The sequence below is a fragment of the Polypterus senegalus genome, chromosome 8 (assembly GCF_016835505.1).
Source record: "Polypterus senegalus isolate Bchr_013 chromosome 8, ASM1683550v1, whole genome shotgun sequence".
In the NCBI taxonomy this organism is placed as follows: Eukaryota; Metazoa; Chordata; class Cladistia; order Polypteriformes; family Polypteridae; genus Polypterus; species Polypterus senegalus.
In genome coordinates, this window is record NC_053161.1 from 126,147,346 (window position 1) to 126,164,141 (window position 16,796).

Consider the following 16,796-nt stretch of genomic DNA (forward strand, 5'->3'; position numbering starts at 1 on the left):
CTCACTCGTTACCGCTGTGTCTCTGAGTCTGCCTGCCTTTCCAGTGTCTATATGAGTTTTTCTTCTACAGCTCTTTCCATATCCCAGCGATGCACAGGTTAGATTAAGTAGAGATTGTAAACTATGCCTGTGTGGGAGACCACTCTGTGTTGAACACTGTGTCACTTAAGTGCATCAGAGGACCTCCTCACAGCCTCTGCCGAAGTAAATAATACCCCACTTGCAGTGATAGGAGGCGCGATCACTAACACTGTCATTTCCTTACCCCACAAAGTCAAAAAACTGCTCAGTTAGGGCAACTGACCCTGTCCTCTAAGGTTCAGCGTCCATAAAAATCTGAGCCTCCCAGAAGGAGCAATCCGACAGATGGAGCTACACTACCACTGTGACCTTGGGTAATCACTTTATTTTGGTGACCCCACATAATAGGAAAAATCACACCTTTTATGTTGTATTTTGTGCCCTTGGACAATAAACAGAATGACACAGTTGGCACCACAAATCTTCTTGCTTTGTGGACCTATCATTCCTGAACCTGACCACAACTGTAATGGGTTGTTTTCTGCTCTGTGCCCAATTCTGGCAGAATAGGCTACAACCTTGAATTGGATTACAGTAACTGGGTTTGCAAATGTTATGTCATTTATTAAATATAGTCAGCCACTTAACAAAAAACAACAACTGAAATTATGTACTTTAAGGAAAACGTCAAACATTTGATGATATAAAGAAATGTTCAACATCATGGTAAATACCGTATGCTGTAAAGTTTGAAATGCACCTATAGAATTCTGCTGTTAACAAGAATTAAATCATAAAGCAGGAATAGTGTGTAATAAGATGGGTTCATATGTTAGAAGATGGTAACTGCAGACAGATCTAAACATAAGGGTTCACAAAAAATGTGTTTAACAGAACAAACTACTTGGAGAGACTGGGTTGCACTGGGAGCTGAGTTAAGGCACTGTTGACCAAAGCCGAGGCCCTCTCTCCATTACAAATGGGGTGAGCTGCTAAGCAATTCAAAGGGGAATGTGGAGGTGAGGAAATTCTGCCACATGTGGTGGTTCTAGATATGAATATTCAATTGTTTTTCTGCATGTTGGGCACTAACATAGAGTTGATTGCTGAAAGTTGTTAGCGTAAAGTAACACGTATGTATACTGAAGGCTCATGTAACAACTAATTGTACCCCTAGTGTATAGAAATAACAATAATAAGCCATACACCAAGGTGCAAAAAACATTAGTCTATGCACATATACAGTATAACTTGTTTGCTAGTCCATAAAGCAATAATTGTTTTGAATATTACTCTTAATCTGATGTAAGCCTCTCCCAGTAATGCGAAGAAAAATTCTTTTTAACATTCCCACTGGAAAAAACACTACTAGTACTGGAGCAGTGGCTAATCCATCTAAATGTAAAAGCAGAATCAACAGGCAGTCATTACCCATTACTCAATATTCTTATATGCCATTGAGTCAGAGAGTGGAAGGGACTTTCATGCAATTCTCTGCTTCATCACTATTTTTTCACTTCTATATAAAGCTCAAGGATGTCCAAGATGTATTAATTAAATATGACATTCCACCACAGTTCATTCTGTTTAGCTCATAACCACAACACTTGAAGAAAAGCATCAGTTGCCTTTTATGTGTGCTTGCAGATATTTTGAGAATAGTATTTCAAATATGTCAAAAATTCCTCATACTTTCAGTTTAGATTCATTTTGTAATCATAGCAGGAGTACAGGAGTGTGGGAGGTCATTAATGGCAGTGTTTTGGTTTCAACCAATGACACATATTGGAATCCCAATATGCCATAAGAAGGCACAGACATATTACATTATACTTGTACATGTAAATGATATGGCAATAACAGAAAATCCAACAACTACTGTAATTCAGGTTGAAAGCAACAGTATTAAATATTAACATCCCGTCACCATCACTGACTTGATGAGAAGATGTGATTTAACAAATCTGTCAACCCAATGCAGGATCAAGATTTTTACCAATTTTTCAGTAAATTACATTGGAAAGAACTTTAACAACCTGGCCACCTACTGCATACCATTGGCTTGAATACAAGACTTAAGTCCAACTCAGACTCAGTCCATGACTCACACTCATGGTAAATTATAGTACAGTAGAGCAATTATTTAAAGATAGATAGATAGATAGATAGATAGATAGATAGATAGATAGATAGATAGATAGATAGATAGATAGATAGATAGAAAGAACTTTATTTGACCCCAGGGGGAAATTTGGCTTTTCACAGAGGCTCTTTAAATTAATAAATACATAATTAGGTACACACGTAAATAAACAAATATATTGTACACACCCATTTTAATCTCAACTCACACCAAAATGACTATAAATCAAGAAAATTAAAAAGAAAGTAAACTCCTGACTTGGCTGACACAGTGAGGCATTATGTGGACATACTGCCATACTGACATATAATGGAGCTCCAGCAGCATTTTTTTGACACACTTCTAATTAAGAATGCATTGGCTCAAAGTCCTTGATGTTAGTGGGTCAAAGAGAGGATGTTTAGCATTGTTCATAATGGCATTAAGGTTTGTGTTAATTCTCTCATTTGCTACTACAGCCAGGAAGGGCAGAATGGACTGCACCCAAGGCAATGTGGACCAAACAAGTGGAGGAAGATCTGAATATCCAATGACTTAACCTAAACCAGGCCAGGACCATTAGCCATGGACTGTAAAACATGGAAATGCATCATGAAGCGAGTCTGCAATCCTGCGGCACCCACAGCAAGCAGACTGATTGTGTGGCCAATGCCTTCTTTGGCCTCCAGATTGGAAGCAGAGAGAGAGAGAAAGGGGGAGAAACTACCTCCAGGGGGTCCAGAGTGTGTCCCATAACTGAGCCTACACTTTAATTAGCTTATTAATTTGGTTGGCCTTTCTTGAAATAATGTTACCAGCACAGAAGATTGCACTGGCGATCACAGAATTGAGAAAGACGTTGAGGATGTCACTTCTGACATTAAAGAAACACAGTCTTTAAGGAAAAAGAGCCTGCTCTCCCCTTTCTTATATAGACTAGATCCTCTGTGATCTGAGACCAGTCCAACCTGTATTAATGTGATTCCCCACATACTGGTAGGAGTGGACCACCTCTACACCTACTCTAGTATATTTCATTTACAGGATATCTGCAATTCTTTTATTACAAAGTCAAAGTATGAAGGAACTGTATAAAATTATATAGTGGCAGCCTAGGAACAGAACATCACAAGGACTCAAACCTGAGTTCAAACACACCCTTTTAGTAACCTAGCCTGTGAGCCTATGTCATGTGAAATCATCTACATGGGGAATTTGTAGCCTAATTAGCATTGATAACGCAAAAATATACAGCACTGAGTGTGTAGGAGTCCACAGGACAATCGAAGGTGCTTTTCAGAAATGGTTAACTTCCATACACCACTAGGCATTTGTTAACAGTTTATCATGTTGCCACAAACATTAGAAGATTATTTCCAGGGCATCAAACAATTACAGATGATATGGTAGGACAAGGACCCATCAAAAATCTGTTCAAATACAATGAACAACTGCTGATGTTTAAATTGTAAGTTCATTTTTTCAGTTTAGTTCCTTCTACATCTTTTGGGACCCAAATGCTCCTATCGTAAAACAAAAACAACACCCTGGGTTAGGAGCCCAACTGCAAAAATGCACATTATTCATGGGTTGAAGTAATAGTTAGAAATAAGCTTATAATAATTTGAATCTGGCATATATATTTCCATTCATAGTCTTTGGGAGCCTAAGCCTATTCTGCTAACAACAACATTAGGCAGGAATCAGCCCTGAACAGGCCACTTTCAAACTGGGAAATTTCATATTTATCACTCAAGGTAATCAGCATGTTTCTGGGATATGAAAGAAACTGGAAAATATGTGATCACTTATACACATAAAGGGGAAATACAAATTAATTCTGGTGCCATCGAGTAACAGTACTAAACACAGGTCCATGCATATTTATCGACCTCACAAACCTTATTTTTTATTTTGCTGATATAAAATGTATGCCTAACCCAATACTTGTGTTATAAAACAACATCTTACAGGGTTGAATTTTTTGTTGTTGATCAACAAATTTTAATTAATGAATAATACATTTAAAACAGGCTGGACAGCAATAGGTAACATTTTTCTTGCAAAACACAGAAGAATGCTTTACCTCTTGATTAGCTGCAGATAGTTCCTCTTCTAGAGCTGATACTCTTTCCAATGAAACTCTTAAACGCTCCCGCACCTAAAAAAAAAAAGTATGAGTAAAAAGGTGTATTGAGCAGTAATCACAAGACAGAAATGAAAGAAACAATTCCATTATAAGAGTAGTTCAGTGAGTTGTTGAAGGTTTAAGTATTAAGCACATTTATTGTTAACTCTAAAGTATTTGTTGCTTTATGTCCTAAAAGATGGTGCATCACAAACATTACCAATGCTGAGTTCCACAGTCTACATTGATTTCTTGGATTTCAGCCCTTCTTCGACAGGTAGCACAGCTATATATATATATATATATATATATATATATATATATATATACAGTATACCACCCATACAATCAGGTCGGGACTCAGACTATGAATGCAATGAATATATATATATATAAATATGGAAGAGATTATATCCAATAACCCCCCCCACCCCCCGACCACACGGACCTAGCCATCCCTCTTCACCACCCGTAAGTTATTGCTATAAATTGCCTTTGATTCTTGTAAGTCTAAGCATTATCCTCTGATGAAGACCCCTGGTAGGGGTTGAAAGCTCAGGAATAAAAACTACTTTATGATACATGATTCATTTTCTCCCTTTGTTGATCTCAAGCTGCAAATATATATTGTGGCAGTAGGGAGCACTAGTGCTCCCTTGAACCCTCAGAGATGACTCCAGACACCGGGTAAAAGTCCAAGACTTTTTATTCTTTTTCACCGTGCACAAAGCACCTTCCACACTACTCATAAACTATTTTAAACAAACTCCAACACAATAAACACTCCTCCTCGTCCAGACACTTGCTCCTCTACCTCCCAGCTCAGCTCGTTGTCTGGACTGAGGCACCGCCCTTTTATAGCCCCTGACCCGGAGTTGTTCCTGTCCCAACAGTCCACAGTTCCTTATTCCTTCCGGGTCAGGGCAATTAGTCCTTTACTTCAACCCGGGAGCATGTTGTTCCTTCCCGTCACATGACCGTGACGTACTCCCGGGTCATAAGGCACAAAAGAGCCCATAAGCCCCCAGCGACTCCTGGTGGCCCCCAAGGTATCCAGCAGGGCTGTGTAAAAACACTACATAGTCCATACGGCCCTGCTGGAACTCGGGGCACGATCCTGCTGTCAGGAGAGCTCCTCCTGGCGGCCTGGGGGTGAGGGCCGAAGCATGAAGCCAGCAGTCCTCCACTATATATATATATATATACTGTATATATATATATATATATATATATACTGTATATATATATATACTGTATATATATATATATATATATATATATATATATATATATATATATATATATATATATACATATATACATATATATATATATATATATATTGTCACAAAACGAGACAGACAGAAAAAGGTTTGGGGCAGCCACCCATGTAATTAGGTATCCTGGCTGCAAAGTCGTTTTCTTTTCATCCAAATACAGCACTGAAGTGCTTACAACAGAGTCCAAAACAAGACTGTCAGAGAAGGGAAAAGGGAAGGCTTTTAAAGGGGGAGGCAGGAAGTGAGGTCATAAGGATTGGGCACGTGTTCATCTTTCATTGGATTAGTCCCGGATGTGACATCAGGGGGGCGGGAGCTGGCAAGGTCTGTCTCCATTGGCTCGGTCCCAGAAGTGACGTCCAGAGAGACAGGTGGAACCTCCCGGGTTAGGTCTACAGGGAAGTGAGAAAGAGAGTTAGTGCACTCTGCCACATCCCGGTATGGCTCAGAACCGCGTTCACTCGAGCCCTTTAGCTGCCTCCCATGCGCGCGTGTGTGACAATATATATATATATATATACACACCTTAATAAAAGGATAAGTGTCTATGTGCCTGTGTATCCGTCCAGTTGCTATGTCCCTGTAATTCCAACAGATGCAGCCTCTCTAGCATCAACACTGCTTTTATAAATCCCATACCAAATGGCTACAACTGAGAAATGCTTTACATTTGTCATTTCCACAGTTGGCTAATCGCAAACATTTGTAATAGTGCATTACTGCAAACGCTTGTGATGTGCCATCAGCTGGAAGGACAAATACAATGCAATTTATTAGGACATGCATTACTAAGGGGTATGGGAGGGAATGGCAACATGGAGGAGGTCAGACAGATATGGAGGGGCAAGGTTGTGGATAGCCTTAAAAGTTAGTAGGAGAATTTTGAATTGAATTCGGAACTGAACTGGAAGCCAATGAAGCTGCTGCAAAATGGGAGTGATATGGTGAATGGAGGGGGTTCTAGTAATGATGCGGGCAGCTGAATTCTGGACCAGCTGAAGCTTATAAAGAGATTTGCAAGAAAGACCAAAGAAAAGTGAATTGCAATAATCCAGACGAGAATTGACAAGGCTATGAACAAGGATAACAGTGGTGTAGGGAGTGAGGGAGGGGCAAATACGATTAATGTTACGCAAGTGGAAATATGCAGCCCGGGAGATGTTATTGATGTGGGACTGAAAGGATAAAGTACTGTCAAGGATGACACCCAGACTCTTAACCTGTGGGGAAGGGGAGATAGAGGAATTATCAATAACAAATGAAAAATGATCAGTTTTGGATAATGTTGTATTTCTGCACCATTGGGAACAAGGCAAAATGGAGTTTCAGTACACCTCAAGGCCCGCTCACAAGCATACACAAACGGGACTGGGTAAGAATAAAATATGTAGACAGTGCAAACAAAGTTTGGTCTCCAACAGAAGGTGGTGTCATCATAATAACCACAAGGAGAAGCAATGGGAAAAATTGGAAAAAGCAATAAAATGTGCAATCAAGTGAGCTTTACTGGTGAAAATCCAAAAAGTGATATGTTATTAATGTTGCTTGTTCAGAAAAAGCTTTGGCCAAACAGTGTAAAATGATACATCAAAAATCTGTGCTTCATATTTCTGACATTGTGCTAAATATCTGTGAGAGCTTGTCCGGCACAGAATGAGTGTTATAACTGAATCTGTTACATTTTTTTGGACAAATTCCCAAACAGTTACAATGCTCAGTGGCAGACCATGTATCTAATAATGCATCCACTTTAAGCACCTACTTTCAAATAATTTTTGTCTACCATTTCATTACCACATTCTAAATGCAACATCAGAAACCAAATGAACAGTTTATTTTTTAGTGCATGAGTGGTCTTTAGTAAGGAAAGTTAAGTTTTTCTGTATGTTTAAATGACACTTTCCAAAGGAGAATAAAAAACCCACTGTTATTAGTTGATTGGAGTATTACAGAATGTTACATTCTTCGATATTATTCAAATTACACTTTTGGAGTGTAGAAGCATAAAAAAGTACACCTTTCAAGTAAAAGGATGGCAATTTGATGACTAAAAACTATTTTAAAACATATTATGTAATAAGCAGTTTAAACAAGGACAATTTATTTCTGCACTACAAGGAAACTAAACAAAAAGGTTTCTTCAGTTACAGGTTTACTTCTCATACTGTAGATGGAAAAAGCAACTAAATACTGTATATATACAGAATATAAAACTATAACATTATAAAAGAAAATATATCTTTGAGAAATTCTGAAAATAGAAATTATACTCTTCAAAAATGCAGAATAAAGCATCATCAAAAAAAGTTTGAACATGAATGGGCCTATTTTCCCCTACCTAGCTGGACATTGTTATTTAGTTTACTTGTGTTATTTTAAGGTCTGCCAGGTACTATAGCGATTTGAAAAAAACAGGACATTTACAGTCTCACAACTTGTAATTTTGATGCATACTATTTGTGATTTACACTCTTTCAAAGAGCTCTTCATAAAGATGAAGGGCAATAGGAAACAAAAACTAATACATTTTAGAAAACTGAGACGTCATCTGTTTTTGGCAGTATTCATCTCTTGGTTCAGCACTTTGATGAATGATATCTAGCAGCTACGAGAGCCTTTGGATAAAATTATTTTAGCTTTGCTTATCATGAGTGGGAACGTTCAGGATCAGGACAGTTTTTTGTCATATGTAGAGAGTAAATTCTTACTTTGTTTATCTGTCCAAAATGCAACATGTCTAAGTGCTCTGGTGCCATGATCAGCACGTATTACTGTTAGTCATTATTATTATTAAAGGAATTACAGATTCTATCCATTGTTTTTTTGTATTTGTAATTGTAAACAGTCATTCTCAAGCACCAGGATTAGCAAGTACTGTAATACTATTTGTCATTATTATTAATAACAATTACAGATTCTATTTGATTTTTTCTTTCTGTATTTATAATTGTTAAACAGTCATCCACTGGAATGAGTTTAACCAATTTAGTCGGGGATTTATTTGTCTCATTTTGTTGAGGAAAGGATAATTTATTATACTGATCTTCTGCCTTTGTCCCTACCTTCTTGCAAAATGTCTGCAGTTGTGTCAGTTTATATGGGGAAGAGTATTGTGCACCAAATTTCAAGTTTCACTATGGTTATGATGAAGCTAAAATTAGTGTCTGTTTGGCCCACTCAAGGACATCTAATGTCTTCATCGTAAAGCACTGCAGTGTGCTTTGGATCATTGCCTTACTCAAACCCAAACGTCCAGTTTAGTTTTTTGAGCAGACAAAAGCAAGTTTTACCAAGTATTTCTTTTTGTTATGTCATATTTATCTGTTCTTCAATCGTGGCAAGAGTTCCACTCCCTGCTGCTGAAACGAACCCTAATAACAAAACGCTATCATCCCCATACACTACAGCGGAAAAAGAAATGGGGAAAAAATTCAAACTCATACTCTAGCATTGTCAAGTAATAATACTAAAAATTGTGTCACTGTGCCACCCTTATATTTATCTCTCAGATATCTTATTTACACATTAGCAACAGACTAGGAGATGTGTTTTAATAAAGCAACTAAAACAAAAAAAAGTTTATGAAGAGGTCGTGATTTGCTGTAAAAGAGGGCTTGACATTTATTGTGGTCGGACACTAAGTGCAAAGACTAATTTTCTAGAGTACTGTTATTCATGCAGAGCGATAACACTAAGGCAAAGTTGAGACTGGAAAGCTCTGAATTGTAAACAAGCATATAAGAATCCAAATCACTAAAATTGCATTAGTTCACATATGTAAAAATATGTAACCTCAAACGAAGGGCCACTGGCGCTGCCCTGGAATTTGTAAGCAAGTCCTAAAGATGTGAATCGATGTTCCTCTTTGGAGGCAGACTTTAGACCAGACAAAATCTTTTAGGAGTCTAATATACGACTACAGAGATGTGTCGCATTTAAAATTTAAATTCAGGCAAGGAATTACAATTAAAACAAACACGTGAAAATTAAGATTGAAAATTCAGTTTGGAAAATATTAATGTCATGAACTAAAAAAAAAAAAAAATGCAAAAAAAAAAAAAGTGCCCAAAGGGCTGAGATTGATTTTCTACTTCTTAACAACAACTAATGACTTCTGTAATTCACTCACAGTTACGGTGATCTTGCAGTTGTAGTGGTTGTCCAATTATTAAGCTTGAAGAGACAGACAGAAGTTACTAGTAGTTTTGTATTTATCCACTTCTGTACAATGGACTGAACTGAACTCTTAGGGACATTCCATGTTATAGATGTGGTTCTGTGCCCTTTCACAGCCTTATGTGTTTTTCCATTTAAAATTACAAGAGGCTTTTCAATGCTCATATGTCTTCATTGTAAAGCATAGATAGATAGATAGATAGATAGATAGATAGATAGATAGATAGATAGATAGATAGATAGATAGATAGATAGATAGATAGATAGATAGATAGATAGATAGATAGGTTATTCCCACAGAGAAATTTGGCTGTGTAAAACCTCATTTCTCATGCTCATGGGGCCCATAAAAATGTGACTTGTTGAACTAATATACTATTTTAGTAACGGCGCACTGCACGATAACATGCAGTGAATACACTTGTCTTGAGCATTCATAGAATTCATACTCTTTTTCTGTACATTTAGCATTCATTTGCTCAGAGATTGATGTGCTTGCTGCTTCCTGAGCAGTTCTTCTTTTTTCCACCCTAGAGGTCCACTTCTTCTCTTCTTTCGTCAGCATCTTTTCATGTTAAAACTAATTAAAAGTCAGTGTTTGTGTTGTAAATACTTAGTACGTTTTCTCTCATTTTTCACTTAAGCTGACACTAAAGTCTTCAATCTGCCTCAAGAATGATTTAAGATATGAAGATGTAGGGGAAGTGACGGAGAAGGTGGTAGGGATGGGAACGGCGCCCGTACGCATGCACCACACGGCCAACCTGCTTGCTGAGTTGATTCTATGATAAAATAAAATAAAAATAAAAAAAGGAATAACCTTGGAGGTCAATCATCACCCTGAAAGTGGACAGTAGATGTCATGTAGTATATGTGTTCCAAATTTCAGGTCAAGAGGTCAAACAGTTTGCGAGCTACAGGTGATTTAAAATCCTGGACACACAAACGGACAGTCATGGTAGCGTATTATATATAAAGATTTGAGCAAATTAAAAGATAATACAAACTTTTTAAAATGTAATTTCTTCTTTTACTGAGATTCTGAGACTTTACTTTTAACCGAATGTAAACTTTTTTCTTTCTTTATTCATTGCTTTTCAAATTTAAAATTAAACACAACAAAATGGGAGGAAAGTGCTAGAGAGCAACAATGTTTTTTCATGTCCAAAAGTTCAATGATATTTCATAAGTCATGCACTTAATGCAATGTATGGGTAATAACTACTCTGAATCTTTACATTTCATTGACCAAAAAATGCCCAAATTTAGAATAACAAATGTACCAACCCTGCATATCTTTGGGATAGAAAAGAAGAGTGAAATCCATGCAGATAAACTATAAAGAGAATATGCAGACTCCATAAGGATCCAGGTCAGAATCTGAACCCTGGACTCTGTAGCTGTGAGACAGAATTGATAACAAGTGATCCATATGGCAAGCCGAATTAACATTTAGAGATATCTCAAAATGGATTTTAAGATATCTGGAAATGCATTTTAGATATCTCAAATTGACTTACAGATATCTAAAAATGCATCTATTTTAAGATATCTAAAAAGCATTTTATGATATCTTAAATAGATTTCAAGATATCTTGAAATGATATGCTGTACATTTTGAAATATCTGAAATGCATTTTAAGATATCTTAAATGCAATTCGAGATATCTTGAAATACATTCCTGTGCATTTTGAGATATCGCAAATACATTTCGAGATATCTTAAAATGACTTCCTGTGCATTTCAAGATATCTCAAATACATTTTGAGATATCTCAAAATCACTTCCTGTAACATTTCCTATTCTTTCAATGGGACTTCCTGTCTATTTCGAGATATCTCAAAATGAATTTGAGATATCTTGAAATACACAGGAAGTTATTTTAAGATATCTTGAAATGTATTTGAGATATCTTGAAATGTGCAGGAAGTCATTTTAAGATATCTGAAAATGCATTTCAGATATCACAAAATGAATTTGGGATATCTTAAAATGAGAAGGAAGTTATTTTGAGATATCTCGAAATATAATTTAGATATCTTAAAAAGCATTCAAGATATCTTGAAATTCTTTTTTCAGATATCTGAAATACATTTTTAGATATCTAAAATTAATTTCATGATATCTTAAAATGGGTCTCTGCTCCATTTCAGATATCTAACAATGTATTTCAAGATATCTCAAATTGTATTTCAAGATATCTAAAATGCATTTTAAGATATCTTTAAAAGGACACTCAATTATTTCAAGATATCTCAATAGCATTTTCAGATATCTACAATACAATTTAAGATATCTCAAATACATTTCCAGATATCATAAAACAGCTTCATGTCCATTTTCAGATATCTCAAATACATTTCAAGATATCTTAAAATGACTTCCTGCACATTTCAAGATATCTCAAATACATTTTAAGATATCTTATAATAAACAAGTAGTCCCATTGAAATAATAGGCAATTTTACAGGAAATGATTTTGAGATATCTTGAAATGCATTTAAGATATCTTAAAATGCATGAAAGGTCAATTTAAGATATCTGAAAATTCATTTGAGATATCTTGAAATGCAGACACAATTATTTTGAGATATCTGAAACTGTATTTGAGATATCTTGAAATACATTTGAGATATCTCAAAATGTATTGCAGATATCTTAAAATGTAAAGGAAATTATTTTAAGATATCTCAAAGCGAGTTTCAGATATCTTAAAAAGTAAATTACATTTTAAGATATCCAAAATTCATTTTGAGATATCTCTAAATGTTAATTTGGCTTGCCATAGATCCACCATTCACCAAAGATGGAGAATAAACATGGTGTCCATAATAATAGTATTTTTCAAATTCCCACTACAATGCTGAGGTGAAAACATCCTAATAGGCTTTCTCTTCGTACCTTCTCATCAAGTGCCTTGTGATGTTCAAACAATGACTTGAGCGCTTTGAGGACCTCGACTTCACTTGAAACCCCTGAAGGAGACTGTGCTTGTCGTTTCACAACCGTCATTCTCAGGGATCGTTCGTGTCTTGAAACGAGGCACTCCAAGTGTTCTAGTAGCAGCTGTTGAGAGAAGAGAAAGCATTGACATCAGAAGGTGTAGGAAAAAATGAAAAATGTAAAACTGTCAGAAAATTCAGAGGAGACTGAAACATATTAAGTATTTTTGGAGATGTTGATTTTTGAAGTGGTTGAAAAAACAATATTACAGTACTTGAAAGCTTCAAAGAAACAGATTAATACCGTGAGTACAGTACACTAATTTTAAAAATTGAGCTTTGAAATTGATGTTTTTTTGTTTGATTCCTGGATAAGGCAATCTTTATCAAACGGAATGACTGTACCGTGCTACTGTACCTACATAATAATATGCTAATACGTGTATCTGTGTGTATGTCCATTCCCTTAAAACAATGTGATTGCTTATTTCAGCCAAGACAATAAGCACTGGGCAAGGAAAGACGATAGAACACCATGGAGCGTCACCTTCAAACGCAGGAAATATTCACAAGAATATAAACAATGCTTACAAAGTAGGTAATAGGAGCCCTTCAACCATTGGTGGTAATCACAAAGCAGACAGGAGGTGAATAAGGTGCCTTAAAATGACAGAGTCTAAAGAGCAGGCTTTATGGGAGCACAATCAAGAGAGGAAACACTGGGCAAGAGGGGTTGAGACACACAAGGATACCGGAGACAGGACCAACGATGAAGGTACACATAAGACAGGACATACAGTATACATTTTTTAAAGTTTATTCCAAGTCTTTGAAAGGTAATGTAGCTAGTATACAATAAAAAATATTTTTTTTACTTTCAGGGAAGTATTAGGTATTGACAAGTAGAAGTGAAAATACAATTAAATGTGTTAATTATTAAACAGCATGGTGGCCAAAGCCCAGAGCAAAGTGCTTACAGAGATGTTCAAATGCAACAGAAAAGAAAAAAACTTTATATTCATACAGCACTTGTAAACAAGGCACATATATCTGGTTACTATATATAAACAGTAATACAGGTATTTATAAACTTTGGTTTAAATGTAATCAGTAATGCTGCTCAAAGACTTAGTTACTGAATGATTTAGCAAATTGAAAAGGAGAAGATTAAAACAAGTCAACCAAGTTTCTGGGGAAAACTGACTGAATGTTCACTCCTTGAGAACAAGCAGAGGTGTCGTGTGGATGGCATGCTCACCCTCCCTCACGTTGTACAGTATCAAGTTTTAACTGTAATACTGGTGATGTACTGTTGATGCCCTCATTCTAAAAATCTCATCTATACAAAAGAGAATTTGCCTGGTCAGAGAAGCAGAGCCATGTCACAATAAAAATCAAGAAGAAAAAAAGAACGAGAAAGGTGCTAAGGTCAATCTTGCTTTTAAGAATCATAATTAACAAATGCAGATGCAATGCGAATAGACTAACCAGCAACTCTAATAAGACTAAACCAGCAAAACTGTGCAATTATCTTTCAGCTGGATTTGAAGGAAAAGACAAATTGAGCATGTAAACCATTTCAACGTTTGTTGAGCCTTCTATATGAGTATTATTTATCTTTGGAATTTTTTGAAAAATTGGTCTCTGGAATTAAGACACTCCATTGGGTCAGACTGATAACTCTAAACTGGCCTGTGTGGGTATGTGTGACTATGTATGGGGATGAAAACAAGTCATAATGAACATATGTGATAAGATACGTGCTCAAACAACTTTCGGGGACAGGCTCCAGTTATCATTAACTGTCTACTGGATAAAGCAGATTTAGTATAATTGGATGAACGAGTGAATGTTTTGTGTGGCATATGAAAACCAAAATTACAAATGGGTGAACTTCCATAATAATTCAGACTGGAGTCCCACTGTAATGTCCCAAATCTGCTGTGTGGACTTTTTCTTTGGGATAGGCTCCACTAGATACTGAATAAAACAAATTTAGAATAAATGAATGATAGGGTGAATGTTTTGCTTGGATATGGAAACATACTTGGGCAGTTTAGTGTATAAAGTATTTATTTTGAATATATTTAATTGCGCACCATTATTCTATGTGCTAGAACAATTTATACCTACATTTTTGGGTATCATCTTATAATGAAAAAACAGGCTTGTACAGTGGACAAACTTTCAGAAAAAATCCTTTAAGTTCATGCCACAAGTGTTTGCCATATATACCCATACCAACAGTAGATATTGGGCATTGTGGTTATTGATGACTAGCTTCAAATACAAACCCAGTGACTGTGTGTGTGATGTTTTAACACTATTCTGTGCTTCTAAGAGTATTCTTCTGAGTACCCTGGTTTTCCTTTCCAAACCAAAAGATGTGCACGTTTGACTGATTGGTCATGAAACCTGTACCAGTTTGAGAGAACCTAGGTAGGTAGTTAAGCATAAAATGCAATAAACTGGCATCCCGGACTCCATTTTCCTAAACAGATGAAGCTGATGCAGGAAGTACTGTAGACCTCACCCTAATATAAACCCAGTTTTATTATTTGTGCAAGTATAAACAGTGAATAGCCTACAAAATATATTAATGAGTATTCTTTTACTGGCTGTGTTTGTCATTTAAAGTGTTCTGGCTTGAATTTTTTTTTTTTTTTGGCACAGGGGAGCAAACCTTGTTAGATAGTACTATGCTAAAAATGGAAATTACACTGCAAGTGTTGTTATTTATACTCTTAAACAGTACCTGCAGCCTTTTTAGTTTTGTTCAGTGTGTATAGAGCAGAACTGATAATGCAAGACACTTGTAAATGTGACACAGTGAAAACCTCATAAAAGAGAAGGAAAACATTCACTGTCAATGGTTGTAAGGAACAATTTTTTATACGATTTCTATTAAATAAACAAATCTTAAGTTGTTCAGAAAAAAAATAGTAGACTATTTAATATCATATAATTTTTGGAAGTGCTTCAAAGTCTATGGTCTACAAACCACTCGTCAGGTGGCCACTGATTGTCAACTTAAATATTTATGTGACAATATGCATCCTTAATTTTTAAATCCAAATTCACAGGGGACAGTTGAATAGTAACTAAAGCACTGGACTGTAATGCTCAAGCTTCAGTCTCCATCAATTTTGTCACCCTGAACAACTGTGAAGTATAGCGGCCCGGACACACACAGACGGACACCGTTGTAATCATCACCCACGCTTATTTACAACTACATTACAAAAGTGCACCGCCACCAACCCCCCAGTCTCCCCAAAGTCAAAAGTCACAGTCCACACACAAACACTCGGCCTCTCCTCGCCTGCTCTGCCACGACCTTGTCCTCCTCCTCCTCACCTGACTCCAGCCTTGATTATAGGGCGGCGGCTCCTTAAGTAGGTGGCTGATTGGTGACCACACCCAGCCACCTGCGACACAACATACTTACTTAAACTGTCCATATTTTAGCTCAAAAGCAATATGCATAAAAACACTTTATAAAAATGACCACTTCTGATGTTTTTTGCTAATGAAAGCTTTTTTATTTTCATTATAAATAACATTAAAAAGATCTAAACAAAGAAATGGAAAGTGAAATGGTAATTTGACCATGTTTATGATTTTACTGTAAGAAATAAGGATAACAGCCCCATCAAATGTTGTTAATTGGTATCTGAGAGGTACTGGGAGGCCATGAAAACTGCAATGCCAGCTGTTGCCGAAGCAAACCTTTCAGCTTGGAGAGTACAGCAAGGCTACACAGCCGCACTACTCATAAGTACTCTTTACTGGTTCAGGTGAAAAATACGCTCAAATACCATTAGACCCAGACCATACATAAACACCCACATCAATTTAAATAAACAGATAGATAGAAAGCAGCCACATTGCTAAATATACAGTAACTACTGCCCGTGTAATATAAATTCCTTTTAAAATAACTACTGAGATCTGGCCAGTTTATAATGGAGGATGGCAAAATGAAAATTTCACCGAAAAACATTCTTTGAGAATATAAAACTCAAGGGAGCCAGGGCTTTTAATGAAGTGAAAACGGTGTGTTCAGGCAATGCTTGTGCTTGACCAGTCTTGTCATCCTTGTCACTCTGGCTACAAGCTGTGGATA

General features: G+C 36.4%; 1 protein-coding gene across 12 annotated transcripts in view; it reads right to left on the reverse strand.

Annotated features, from left to right (window-relative positions):
- Window positions 1-16,796, reverse strand: part of ppfia2 (PTPRF interacting protein alpha 2) — a 956,251-nt gene that overhangs the window by 241,585 nt on the left and 697,870 nt on the right. For all 12 annotated transcript variants that reach the window (XM_039761756.1, XM_039761753.1, XM_039761757.1 and 9 more), the window contains 2 exons: window positions 12,630-12,794; window positions 4,230-4,304 (listed from right to left, as the gene is read on the reverse strand). In XM_039761756.1, the coding sequence (XP_039617690.1) occupies window positions 4,230-4,304; window positions 12,630-12,794 (240 nt within the window). The remainder of the gene's footprint in view (window positions 1-4,229; window positions 4,305-12,629; window positions 12,795-16,796) is intronic.